The 12,500-nt window shown below is 43.0% G+C and overlaps 1 protein-coding gene across 1 annotated transcript in view; it reads left to right on the top strand.

Annotated features, from left to right (window-relative positions):
* Window positions 1–12,500, top strand: part of KMT2E (lysine methyltransferase 2E (inactive)) — a gene marked incomplete at its 5' end in the record, with an annotated part of 190,886 nt that overhangs the window by 33,750 nt on the left and 144,636 nt on the right. The window contains one exon of the mRNA XM_085893775.1: window positions 6,951–7,174. Within this exon, the coding sequence (XP_085749901.1) occupies window positions 6,951–7,174 (224 nt within the window). The remainder of the gene's footprint in view (window positions 1–6,950; window positions 7,175–12,500) is intronic.

The raw sequence follows: 12,500 nt of genomic DNA, 5'->3' as shown, positions 1-12,500 counted from the left end.
CAGTGGACCTGTGTGTGAATCTCATCCTGAATATGAGAACTGGTAGTCAGGATTGGTATGCACTCACCCAAATTCCCCAAGGAAAAAAAATCTAAATGTAAGCGCAAAAAGTGCGGTTTGGATGTGAGAAAATTTCAATGAGATGTTTTATATTAAAAAAAAAACAGTGCACGAAACGTGAACAAAATGGCAGATGTTCATGAGTTGGCGGATGGTTGGAATATGTGCTTTGAGGTGAGCTGGGGTTAGGCTTATTGGGGAAGAAAATAGGTTGGGAACCTCCCCCATCCCTGACACAGATCGGAGCCCCTCTGCTCCAGATTCTGAGCAGTCCAGTCAAGAAGTGGGCATGACAGGCTTTCAGGTCATTTTCCATCAAATAATGGCAAGAATGGATGAAGATCAAGATGATTTTTAAAAAAGAAATTAAGGAAATGATTAAAAACAATGTAATTTTAGTGGCGCAGTGATGAGCGCATATTAAAAGTGGAATGGCGAGTTGGTTTGGGGGTGATTAAGTTGCAAACGGGTACAAAAAGGAAAACTCCACAGGAACGTTTGTGAATGGTAATGGCCTGTAAGGACATTGCGCCAATGTGGATATCGCTCAACTCCAGAGAGTAGAGACCATCCCCGAGACTATCCAGCTGGAGGGTTTAAGAGATAGAGTAACTATAAGGCCCCACGGTTTGTGAAGTGACCTCCGTGGTGTGTGGGACGATACTCGCGGGCACACGTTTGGATCCAGCAGGGGTCATTGTGGGACCCAAGGGATATGACCCAATGCCAGCTCCGGTGTATGTGCATGTGGCTGAAACTGAGCCGGTGAGCCAAGCATTTGAGCCTGTGACTTGTCGGGCAGCGAGCGAGCCTGCGACATGTGGGGCAGTGAGCGAGCCTGCTCAGTGTGGGAGCGAGGTTGGACTGCTGGTGAGTGGATCCGAGCCTACACTAGTGAGAAGGGTTGCGGCCTTCGAGATGTGTGAGCTTGTGGCGTTGAAGGTCGTGCTGGAACCCGGCATGTTTGAGGGGTCCAGAGTCATCGACCCGCCATGCACAGGGTTTGTGCGAGTGGCCATAGGGCAGGGGGTAAAAAGGAAATGAGATTAGAAAGACAGGCCAATGTAGTGTGGCCATTTTCAGAATGAGACCCAATTGGTTATCCCCACCACTGGAGGTTTTTCACTCGTATAATTCTTTGTTTGTCTGTCTGTGAGCTGGATATCTCAAAAAGTTATGGACGGATTCAGACGAAACTTGGTGGACGGGTTGGGTCTGTGACAAGGACTAATTGATGACATTTTGTTGAAGATCCGGATCTGGATACTGGAATAAAAAAATTTTTTAAAGTAATTCTTCACCATTGAGAGATGGGGCTGGAAACATTATATAGCATGATCTATCAAAAAATTGTAGACTGGTTATGAAAAATTTTGGTGGATAAGTTGGGTAGGTGACAAGAACAAGCCAAATGGATTTTTGTGTGTGACAAGGACGTATGGTCCGGATGCAGATCTGGCCTATCGGTGCGATCCAAAATGTAAACTGTTCAGCCTGGCAGAGGTATGCGCTTTACCCATTGCCATTCTAGTTATAATTTTGGAAAGGTCGGAGATGCATCATGAACAGCTGGTCAGTCGTGACAATAAGGACGGATCTGAGGAGCTTGAGGGTCGAGGCCAGCAGCGGCTGAAGGAAGGGGCAAGATCTACAAGAACTGGGGTCTTCACCCACAGCCGCATTTAGAAACGTGAGGCTGGTAAAATTAAATTTGATTTTAGAATTGAGCAGCCTTGGCAGGATGTGGTTCCCGGGCTGCCTGACTCGGAACAGCGGTGGTTCACGTGGCCGGCCTCATGGGAGAATTGCCTCCCCTGGGAGATAATAGGTTGTTCCAGGCAGCTGGAGAGCTGGCTTGCAGCATTTGGACATGCGGCCCAACTACATGTGTGGTATGACCTGGGCCCCACGGGAATGGGGAAAGGTGGCGTGGGATGTCCCCTGTCCATTGGGGTGCCGACCAAGTGTGTGTCTCTCACTGGTGGGGTCATCGGACTTTGGAGGGGGTTGAGACCTCTGGGGGACTGAGGTTGGTCCTTCCTGGGCACCTGTAGTGGTGCACCGTGGGGACAGAGGTTGTTTCTCCTGGGCACCTGTCACAGTACACCCTGAGGACCACCAGGGGCACGTGTTCCAGCATCACGCCTTGATAACAGCACCACCAAGGGCCTCAGGGCATGCAGCTTAGCAGCTTCTCACTGAGGCTCCAGGACAGCAAGCATAGGGAGACCTGCCATACTGGGTTGGTCCATGGACACGGCACCCTCTTACGATGACTATGTATGAGTAACGCTGACCGGACGACCCCCGGAACATCTGTGGAAAGTTATGGTATTGAATGGAAATTATTTGGCAAAGCCCACTGTGGCCCTCATGATCTTCCACAGAGAGTCTGCGGCAATTTAATGGGCTCTGTTTGGGAAGAGAGGCTTGGGTATAAAATGTCATGGTATACAAATGGAAGATTGTCTGCAGCAGGTGCTGCCAATACCCCCCCCCCCCCAATGGAAATTGGACAAACTAAATTTACCTTTCCCCATTGTCACGAATTGCCATGCTTTGATTTTGGGGTATGCAGGTGATTTGGGGAATTGGTGTGGGTGATTCCATACCTGATTGGATGAAGAATAGCTTGGTCCGTATGATCATGTCGGTTGGATTTACGGCCCGTATTAGTTCTTTGTCTAGAAGTAAGTCATATTGAAAAATGTCTGCTGAGGAGGCAACGAGTGTAAACCATAGAGCAGTTTCGAGTAAGATTGTAAAACCTGTTTTTAGGCGAGACCATTAATTTTGATGACTTGTGTATTTCACGAAGTCACTGAAACGGTGCTATAAAATGCACTTTACAGGGCAGTATGGACGTGTAAGCCTGGCAGTTCTACTCTTACTTCACAAAAGACCGCAGGATAAGCGGCCTTGTGGGCTGCAGAGAGGTCCCGGACGCTGTGGGCGGTCCAAATGCTGTGTGGAGCACCACCCCTTCCTGGGGAACAACAGTGAATGGGGATCAGCCGTGGGCATTCCCTCCGAGATAATATATGGCTGGAGCACACACGCTTCATCATCAAGACAGTGAAGACTGCTCTCTAGTCAGGAGGCCCAATGCAGAATAGTGTACGACCCTGCTGATTCCGTGTTAGAATAGTGCAACAGGTGTAAATTGACTCTCCAGACACACAGAAACGTGAATCAACTTGTTGCCAACTCTGGATATGGATAGTATGGCCGCCATGACAGTTTACAAAATGGTCGCCATTAAATACACTTTTCGTCATATTTCAGCCGCAAATTGACATGAAATTACAAAATTAGGGTCGATTTCCATGTTTTTGAGCATGCCTGAGCTGATGGGAGTATAGAAAAAAACATTGCTCCATCCATTTTCTAAAAATAACATGACTTGTTTTTCACTATATTATTTTTAAAGAAATGTTCAGGCTCAAATTAGAATGTCTGATTATACAAACCACAATCAATGAATTTTACAACTTTGCTATAAAATGAACCTAAACTACATAACTGTGTGTTTTTCTGTTACCCAGGACTAACTGAAAAATGAAAGCCGCAAGATTTCTCACAGGGGGTTCAAGGGATCGAGAAGAAGAAGAGCATGTAGACTGGAATAAATGCTTTATTTGCCAGGACAGTTCAAAAACTAGCAAGTCAACGCCACTTCAAAAGACTACAATCGTTGGTGTGAAAACTGTAGCTGAATGTTGCAAAGAAAGAGAGAAATATAATGACGCTAAATATGTTGACTCATTCTCAAGAATCGAAAATATTCTGTACCGGAACACGTCGAAAAGATTCAATGGCACAAATTCTGCTATAGTGACATTACTCACGCACAAAAAATAGACAGACTGAAGTCAAGGATTCAGCCACAATCTGTGACTTACGCAGAAGAGATACCCACAACATCAGGTTCCTCAGAGAAATACCATGTCCCAAAGTCACTAAGATCCGCGCACAGCGCTATGGATTGGTCAAAATGCGCTTTCTGCCAGACTGACATTCCTGGAAAAGCTGGTGTCCTGACAAATGTTGAATTTGATCACACATCATCCAGGATGCTTAGTTTGGCCCAATTTGACCCCACCATGCGTCACAGGTTTGCAGGTGTTTCAGACTTGATGGCAGCTGAAGGTAAATATCACCTCAAGTGTTATGTTTCTTTTCGCAGAAAGTATAAAAAGGAGAGTGGAGAGAAAAACCAGTCTCCTGAAAGCATTTGTTTCAGAAATGTGATGAACCAGCTTGAGAAAGAGCTGCAGAAGGGACATGTGTTTACCCTGAAAAACATCTGGGAACACTACAGCATGCTGTTATTGAATGATTTTGGAATTGAGGCTGGAGCCTACAAAAGCTACAATTTCAAGCAGAAAGTGGAGGTTCACTTTGGTAGTGACAAGGTGACATTCGTGCAGCCATTGGATGTCACAAAACCCCTCATAGTTGCGTCCTCAACTGTGACAAAGTTTGCCATGAGAACCGCCTTGAATGATTTATCTGAAGAAGGTGAAAGTTCTGAAGAAGATGAATTGGCCCAGTGCAGTCTGCCTCATCATGAGAACGAAATCCTTAGCTGGATCTTCAGAGTGGGCATAAAGATTTACAGTGACGTAAAACACTCTCCAGGGCATAGCATTATCGGTGGACTGAACACAGAAAATGCAGAGCGAATTGTACCTGAAACCCTGTACATGCTTGTAAAGCTTCTTTGTGGTGGTGACAGCACTGACAAGATGGACAATGAAGAAGCGGATGAGACAGATACCAAGAACAAAGTTCTGAGCATCTGCCAATACATTATTCATGTGGCTTCAGGAGGAAAAAAACTGACCCCCAAACACCTGGGCCTTGGCCTTGCTCTTCACCAGGCTACACGCTCAAAAGAGCTTGTCAATCTTTTTCAAATCTAACAAATCTGAAAATTGTACTTGGGTGTTCTCACAACACTTTTCTCTTCTGCAAAGCAACGTAATTTTGTGTTAGAAAGAATCTGACAGCTGTTGAAATAACCTTTGACTGACTGTAAACCCATCTCCATCAATAGTGCTAAACATTTTCTTTTTCACATTTGTTGCTCGTATGTGCATTTTCAATTTCGTCTTTAAGTTGTCAATTATGTGAAAAGTTGTGATCCAGTACAAAAATAAAGCACAAAATAGTGTTCCTCGTGTCAGATTACATAGTATTTCACAATCATGACAAATTTCTGGCTAGTACAATTTGCAGTAAGAAAAAGACTAAATCTGATGGCGGCCATTTTGATTACTGTCATGGCGGCCATAATATTCAGATGCAGACTTGGCAACAAGTGGAACTAGACTTGGTCATGCCTAGACTCTTCAAAAACACCAGTTGCACCATTCTAACATGAAATCAGCAGCGAACCTATTTTCTAGGCTAGCTACAGATTTTGGCTTCTAGACTACTCTGGTGACGTGGACACCTCCCTTCCATCCCTCGCCTCCACCGCATCACTCCTCCCACCCTGCCAGTTCTGAGCTGCACTTTTCCTGTGTGCCAGGGACATGCAGCCACCACCAGCTTCGTGCCAACTCAAGCCTTCACCTGCGCTTTTGTTTGTGTGCTAGTTCAGTAATTGTCACCATCAGTGGGTTCGGATATATTTCCATTGTACATAAGTTTTTGTATCCCATCATTCCTATTCATCTGTTGACCATTTAGTTTGTTCCATCCTATTTATAGCATCTTGTCGACCCTTATCCTGATGTTACTTTTTTCAATAAACCCAATTTTAATTTTAAGAAACCTATGCCTGCCTTTTGCCTCCCGTGCGTTTCTCCGCCAGGTTCAGGTTTTATTGGGTGATCCTTCGGGAATAGGAGTTGCAATATTCAACGCAGTAACTTAACATCTGTTGATCATCCACGGGGGTCTTGTACCCACAGCTCACAGGAAAAATCTTATTTTAATCCTATTTACCTCCACCACCGAAGGTGAAGCGGTTATGTTTTCATCCCCTTTCTCTCTGTTTGTTTGTTTGTGTGCAGGAGATCTCAAAAATCTGTGGACGGATTCACATGAAATTTTGTGGACAGGTTCGGTGTGTGACAAGGATGAACTGATAAGATTTTAGTGAAGATCCGGATCAGACTACTACAATGTTTTTTTAAGTGATTCTTCACCACTGAGAGATAATACCAAAAACGATATATAGCACGCTATCTCAAAAAGTTGTGGACGGATTCGGATGAAACCTGGTGAGCAGGTTGTGTGTGTGGCAAGGATGAATTAATTCGATTTTTGTGAAAGTCCGAATCCAGATCTGGATACGAGAATTGTTTAATTTTTAAAGTGATTCTTCACCATTGAGAGATAGGGCCAAAGACGATACATAGCATGACATCTCAAAATGTAATGGGTCTGATATGTTCTCGTGTATTAGGCATTACGTGGCAGAGGTATGTGCTCTACTGAGCACCCTTCTAGTTATTGCTGCAAGTCTCGTGGCTTAGAACTAAGGGTCGAGGGCAGTAAAGATTGATTGTACAAAAAAAGAACCAACAGAAATATAATGAGTAGAAGGTGGGGGAGGGGGGAGGGGTGGCAGATTGAGGTTGAGAGGAGCAAGGACTGATAAGATGTTGAGATCTGTCTTGAATGGTTCTCTGGGATCAGTACTGGGAGTGGGAGTGGTTACATTAGTTTGATTAGATGCTGCTCTATATTTCCACCAAATTCAATATTTTTTATTTTTTTTTGCCACTTTCTGACATTTCATTCAATTGAAAATCTTATTTTGTCTTTTTTTCATATTGTCTTCACATTTTGACATTGTCTTGCAAATGAAAGCGAAAGACGGCCTTCTAACATCATTGCCTTGAATCTGGTGGTGTCCTGTGCTGTTTGTGTAATAGGATCACAATTATGGAGCACCACCACCTCCTACACCACCAGCTTCTCCTCCATCAGGCCTGCTCCATCGCACCGATCTTAATGGCTTTGCAGCTGCACTTGATGACACGTCAAATGCAACCACAATCAGCGTGTCGGAAGATGGCAGCTATGGTCTTGACGTGACCCGCTGCATCTGTGGCTTCTCACATGATGACGGCTACATGATATGTTGTGACAACTGCAGGTACACGCACTCAACTTCTGACATTCACGACAATGGCTGTTTCTTGGTTAGCATCTGAAAGCACAAGAAATCTTGTATTCACAGAAGCACAGTATCTATTCACGTCATATCATTGTGTGGTTGCTCTTTTGCTTTGGTTTTATTGCTTTAATTTGTAAGTGAATAACACCACTTCAGTGCTCAAATAAGTTAAAGTTGCATCAAAATTTAAATCTAAATATGAGGATGCCATTAATTTTTGCAGAGGTCCATAAATCTTTGCAGTGGATTATTTTTCTTATCATACATTTGTTTTTCTTATTTTCCTTTGTAATGTTTTACTTGTCATTTGTACATTTGTACTTGCACCTCGAGCAATTGTTTTTAAGTCACTTGAAAACACTTGTGAAATGCTTTTGCAAATTTCCTATTTCGTTTTTTTTGCTCTTTATCGCTGTTTGCAAAAAGTGAATAATGTTTACCCAGGATAGGTCTTACTTTTTATTGTTTTATCACTATATTGTTGAGTGATAAATGTAATTAGAAGCAGCTGTATACTTTTTTTGCAAACTTTCTTCAAGCAAAAAAACCATTTTACATACATATATATATATATATATATATATATATATATATATATATATATATATATATATATATATATATATATATAATGTTTTGTTGCATACCTAGTCAAGGCTTGTGGAAGAGCAGAGGGTACAATACCAGAATGGCGACTGCAGAAGACAGAGACCACTTACCTGTCTACGATGAGAAGGTGATCGGTCCATAGACCAAAATGATTCATCATGTGAGATTCCAATAGTTTTAAAGGCCTTCATTTCCATGGCGTCAAGCTGAGCAATATTTGAGGCAGGGGAGCCAGGTGGATCAATGAAGCAATGGATGAAAGCCTTGTTGGTGGATAGGAGTTCATGTGTGCCAATTAAGGATTTTCGAGGATGCCCAGTCGACGGCTGGCTTTGGAGGCCAACATTGAAATGTGGTTTGCCCAAGAAAGATCATGGTTGATAGTGAGACCCAGGAGTTTGTGACTGAACTTCCTTAAGAGGATTGTGAAAAAAGTAGATGAGAATTTTTGCCAGACAGTCCTTTCCGAGAAAGATAGAGTGTGAGATTTGTCAGTAATGAAAGATGTATTCCAAATGTTTGACCAGCTTGTGATTTTGTCAAGGTCTGAAGAGAAGGAAGAGGCTGCAGCCTGCCTGACTGAAGGATGATGGAAGTCACGACAGAGGGTGGAGTCATCAGAAAATAGATAAAAAGGATTTTCTAGAGAGTCAGAGAGATCATTGATGAAGATCAGGAATAGACTGGGCTCATAATACTGCCTTGGGACACACAAGCCTTGACAGGGAGACGAGATGAAAGGATTCCATTGATAGCCACATGTTCGTTATGAGAATAGAGGAAGTCAGCAAGCCATGTGTAGAGTTGGCATTGGATGCCATATGCAGAGAGTTTGGAGAGTAAGGCAGGATGTCGGACTGTAACAAAAGCACGAGATATTTCCAGAGAGACGGCCCTAATCTCATGTCTGACATTGAGGGCCTCCATCCATTGTTGGGTGACTAGAAGCAGCGTGTCCAAGGTTGAGTGACCTGGTCTGAATCCGAATTCATGACTTCAGATGAGGTTGTTGCAGAAAAGGAAGGATTTCATATCAACTGCGATGATGGATTCCTTGACTTGCTGATGAATGGAAGTAAGCTGACAGGTCTGTGGTTAAGTGGATCAGTTTGTGCACCTTCTTTACCTCCACCACCAAAGGTGAAGGAGGTTATGTTTTCACCCCTTTTTTGTCTGTTTGTTACTTACGAAATCTAAAGATTTCGTAAGTATATTGATCACTTCCGTCCTCTGTGTGTTTGTTTGTTTGTAGGCACGATAACTAGAGAACGGAAGAAGCTACCAATGTCAAATTACACCACGTGATTCAGGAGGGTGATGGCTAGCGCTGATTAGATTTTGATCAAAATTGGTCAAAGGTCAAGGTCACAGTGAGGTCAAACATCCAAAAAAAAGTTATAACTCGAGAACAGAAGAAGCTACCAATGTCAAATTACACCACGTGATTCAGGAGGGTGATGGCTCGCGCTGATTAGATTTTGGTCAAAATCGGTCAAAGGTCAAGGTCACAGTGAGGTCAAACATAATTCCGTAAATTCCTGTGGAGAAATGGAGTATTTTTGCTTCGGTCGACGTTACGAGTTCGTTTTAACTTTGATTTTAATTTTGTCTTCGGTTTTGCGATCGCTTAGGACGCTTAACACTCGGTTGTCGAAATTCTGGTAAAAATTGGATGTTTTGGAGACGTTTTAAGATTGTATAAAAAATATTTCACCCGCCGCGTCACGGCAGTCACGTGGTGCAGCGCGCTCGAGCAGACGTGTCGTTGAGTCACGTAAAGGTTTTGCGTGTGCGCGCTGATGGTGTTTTCGATAAAGATGGTGTTTAAAAGTCATTTTTTCATCCCAATAAAGCTTATCGTCGCATGCCTGACTCACTAAGCCGTCGGATGGTGTAAAGATTGTTTGTGGATGACCGAATATTACGGTTTTATGACTTTGATAAAATAATATTAAATAATTCCGTAAATTCCTGTGGAAAAATGGAGTATTTTTGCTTCGGTCGACGTTACGAGTTCGTTTTAACTTCGATTTTAATTTTGTCTTCGGTTTTTGCGATCGCTAAGGCCTAAGTCACATTTGCCACGGCAGCCGTGGGGTCTCCAAAATCTACGGCCACTAGCAATTATACGGTGGCCGCAGTATTTCCACGGTCACACAATGTAGCAGTCACATATGTTTTTATTTTTCGGGGAGCCGCACGGCGTATTTAGAAATCGTGGAGACTGAAAACGTGGGGTTGCCGTACGGTCTTTGATTTGATGTCGCACAGTGACCTTAAGGGGGCCCTGCGGCTGCCATAGAATTTTCAAGGCAGACGCAAGGTAGCCTCAAGGTGCCCGCAAGGCGACCGCAGGGGGGCCCTAAGGCGAACGTGCGGCCAGACGGACGGTAACGAGTGGGTTCATTTTTATTATTATTTTTTACCAGTTGTTAGCTCGCCTGTTCGAACAACAGAGAGCTAGAGCGATACCCCCGGCGTGAGCGTCAGCGTTAGCGTTAGCGTCACCGTGAGCGTGAAAATGTTAAATTTTTTGATGCAAGTTATTTTTAACCTCCGCCATCAAAGATCGGAGGTTACTGTTTTCACCCCTTTCTGTTTGTTATCTTGCCAAACCGAAGATTTTGCAAGATATGTTAGTCAGCCTGTATGTTTTTTTTGTTTTTTTTTGTCTGTAATCACGTATCGATCACTCTGCAGAGCACAGTTATCATTGGAAATTTTTGTAACTTCGCATATCAGAGTCCGATAGAGGTCCCTTTCAGCGCATAAAATTTTCAAGGTCAAGGTCAAAGATCAAGATCACTTTGTCGCAAATCAGGGGAGTCGACGAAACCCTTATTTTTTGAGTAATTTTGATCGGATCGTCTTCAAACTTCATGGGAATATAGTTCATGGTCTGGCGCTCAGCTGATTAATTTTTGGTGGCGATCGGCCTTGACCTTCATGATTAGCGCTGGAGGTCGAAAGTTTTTGACCCCAAGGTCAAATTTTGAAATCTTAGATACCATATCGAGTAATACCTCATATGAAAGCGCTTTATAAGTGCTTTCCAGATCTGTCAAAAGTTTGACTTGATGACGTCATGACGAAAAAACGGATTTTTCAAGAAAATTTTATTTCCTCAGTTCTTATCAACATCTCTTGATATTTCATGTACAACGGTCCTGGGGAGATACCATTAACCGTACGAAAATATAAAAGTCAAGGTCACAAAAAGGTCAAGCGTCAAGGTCGACGAAACCCTTATTTTTTGAGTAACTTTAATCGAATAAATAAGTCACTCATGTTCACATTTTGGCAAGATACTGGTCACCCTGGGGGTGACATTGGTTTTTATTACTTACGAAATCTAAATATTTCGTAAGTATATTGATGCCTTCCGTTTCTGTTTGTTTGTTTGTTTGTTTGTTTGTAGGCACGATAACTCGAGAACGGAAGAAGCTACCAATGTCAAATTACACCACGTGATTCAGGAGGGTGATGGCTCGTGCCGATTATATTTTGGTCAAAATCGGTCAAAGGTCAAGGTCACAGTGAGGTCAAACATCCAAAAAATGATAACTCGAGAACGGAAGAAGCCACCAATGTCAAATTACACCACGTGATTCAGGAGGGTGGTGGCTAGCACTGATTAGATTTTGGTCAAAATCGGTCAAAGGTCACGGTGAGGTCAAACATCCAAAACATTCGATTTTTGATGGTTTGGTACAGAATCATCGTAGAAACTTCTAGTTTGCGTCGCTACCTTCTCGAGAGACAGCTTTTATTAGACAAGGTCAGAGGTCAAGTTGACGATTTCGTAAGTACCAGTCTATGACTGCTTGTTTGTTTTTTTGTAGGCACGATAACTCGAGAACGGAAGAAGCTACCAATGTCAAATTAAACCACGTGATTCAGGATGGTGATGGCTTGTGCTGATTAGATTTTGGTCAAAATCGGTCAAAGGTCAAGGTCACAGTGAGGTCAAACATCCAAAAAATGATAACTCGAGAACAGAAGAAGCTACCAATGTCAAATTGCACCATGTGATTCAGGAGGGTGGTGGCTCGTGCTGATTAGATTTTGGTCACAATCGGTCAAAGGTCAAGGTCACATTGAGGTCAAACATCCAAAACATTCGATTTTTGATGGTTTGGTACAGAATCATCATAGAAACTTCTGGTTTGCGTCGCTACCTTCTCTCGAGACAGCTTTTATTGGACAAGGTCAGAGGTCAAGTTGACGATTTTGTTAGTACCAGTCTATGACTGCTTGATACTTACGAAATCTTTAGATTTCGTAAGTATATTGATGACTTCCGTCCTCTGTTTGTGTGTTTGTTTGTAGGCACAATAACTCGAGAACGGAAGAAGCTACCAATGTCAAATTACACCACGTGATTCAGGAGGGTGGTGGCTAGCGCTGATTATATTTTGGTCAAAATCGGTCAAAGGTCAAGGTCACAATGAGGTCAAACATCCCCAAAAAGTTATAACTCGAGAACGGAAGAAACTACCAATGGCAAATTACACCACATGATTCAGGAGGGTGGTGGCTAGCGCTGATTATATTTTGGTCAAAGGTTAAGGTCACAGTGAGGTCAAACATTCGATTTTTGATGGTTTGGTTCCGAATCATCGTAGAAACTTCTGGTTTGCGTCGCTACCTTCTCGAGAGACAGCTTTTATTAGACAAGGTCAGAGGTCAAGTTGAC

Source organism: Eptatretus burgeri, chromosome 9 (assembly GCF_056783735.1).
Source record: "Eptatretus burgeri isolate ZD-2024b chromosome 9, Ebu_testis_v1, whole genome shotgun sequence".
Lineage (NCBI taxonomy): Eukaryota > Metazoa > Chordata > Myxini > Myxiniformes > Myxinidae > Eptatretus > Eptatretus burgeri.
The sequence above is the reverse complement of the archived record's forward strand: the minus strand, read 5'-3'. Positions and strand labels throughout refer to the sequence as shown.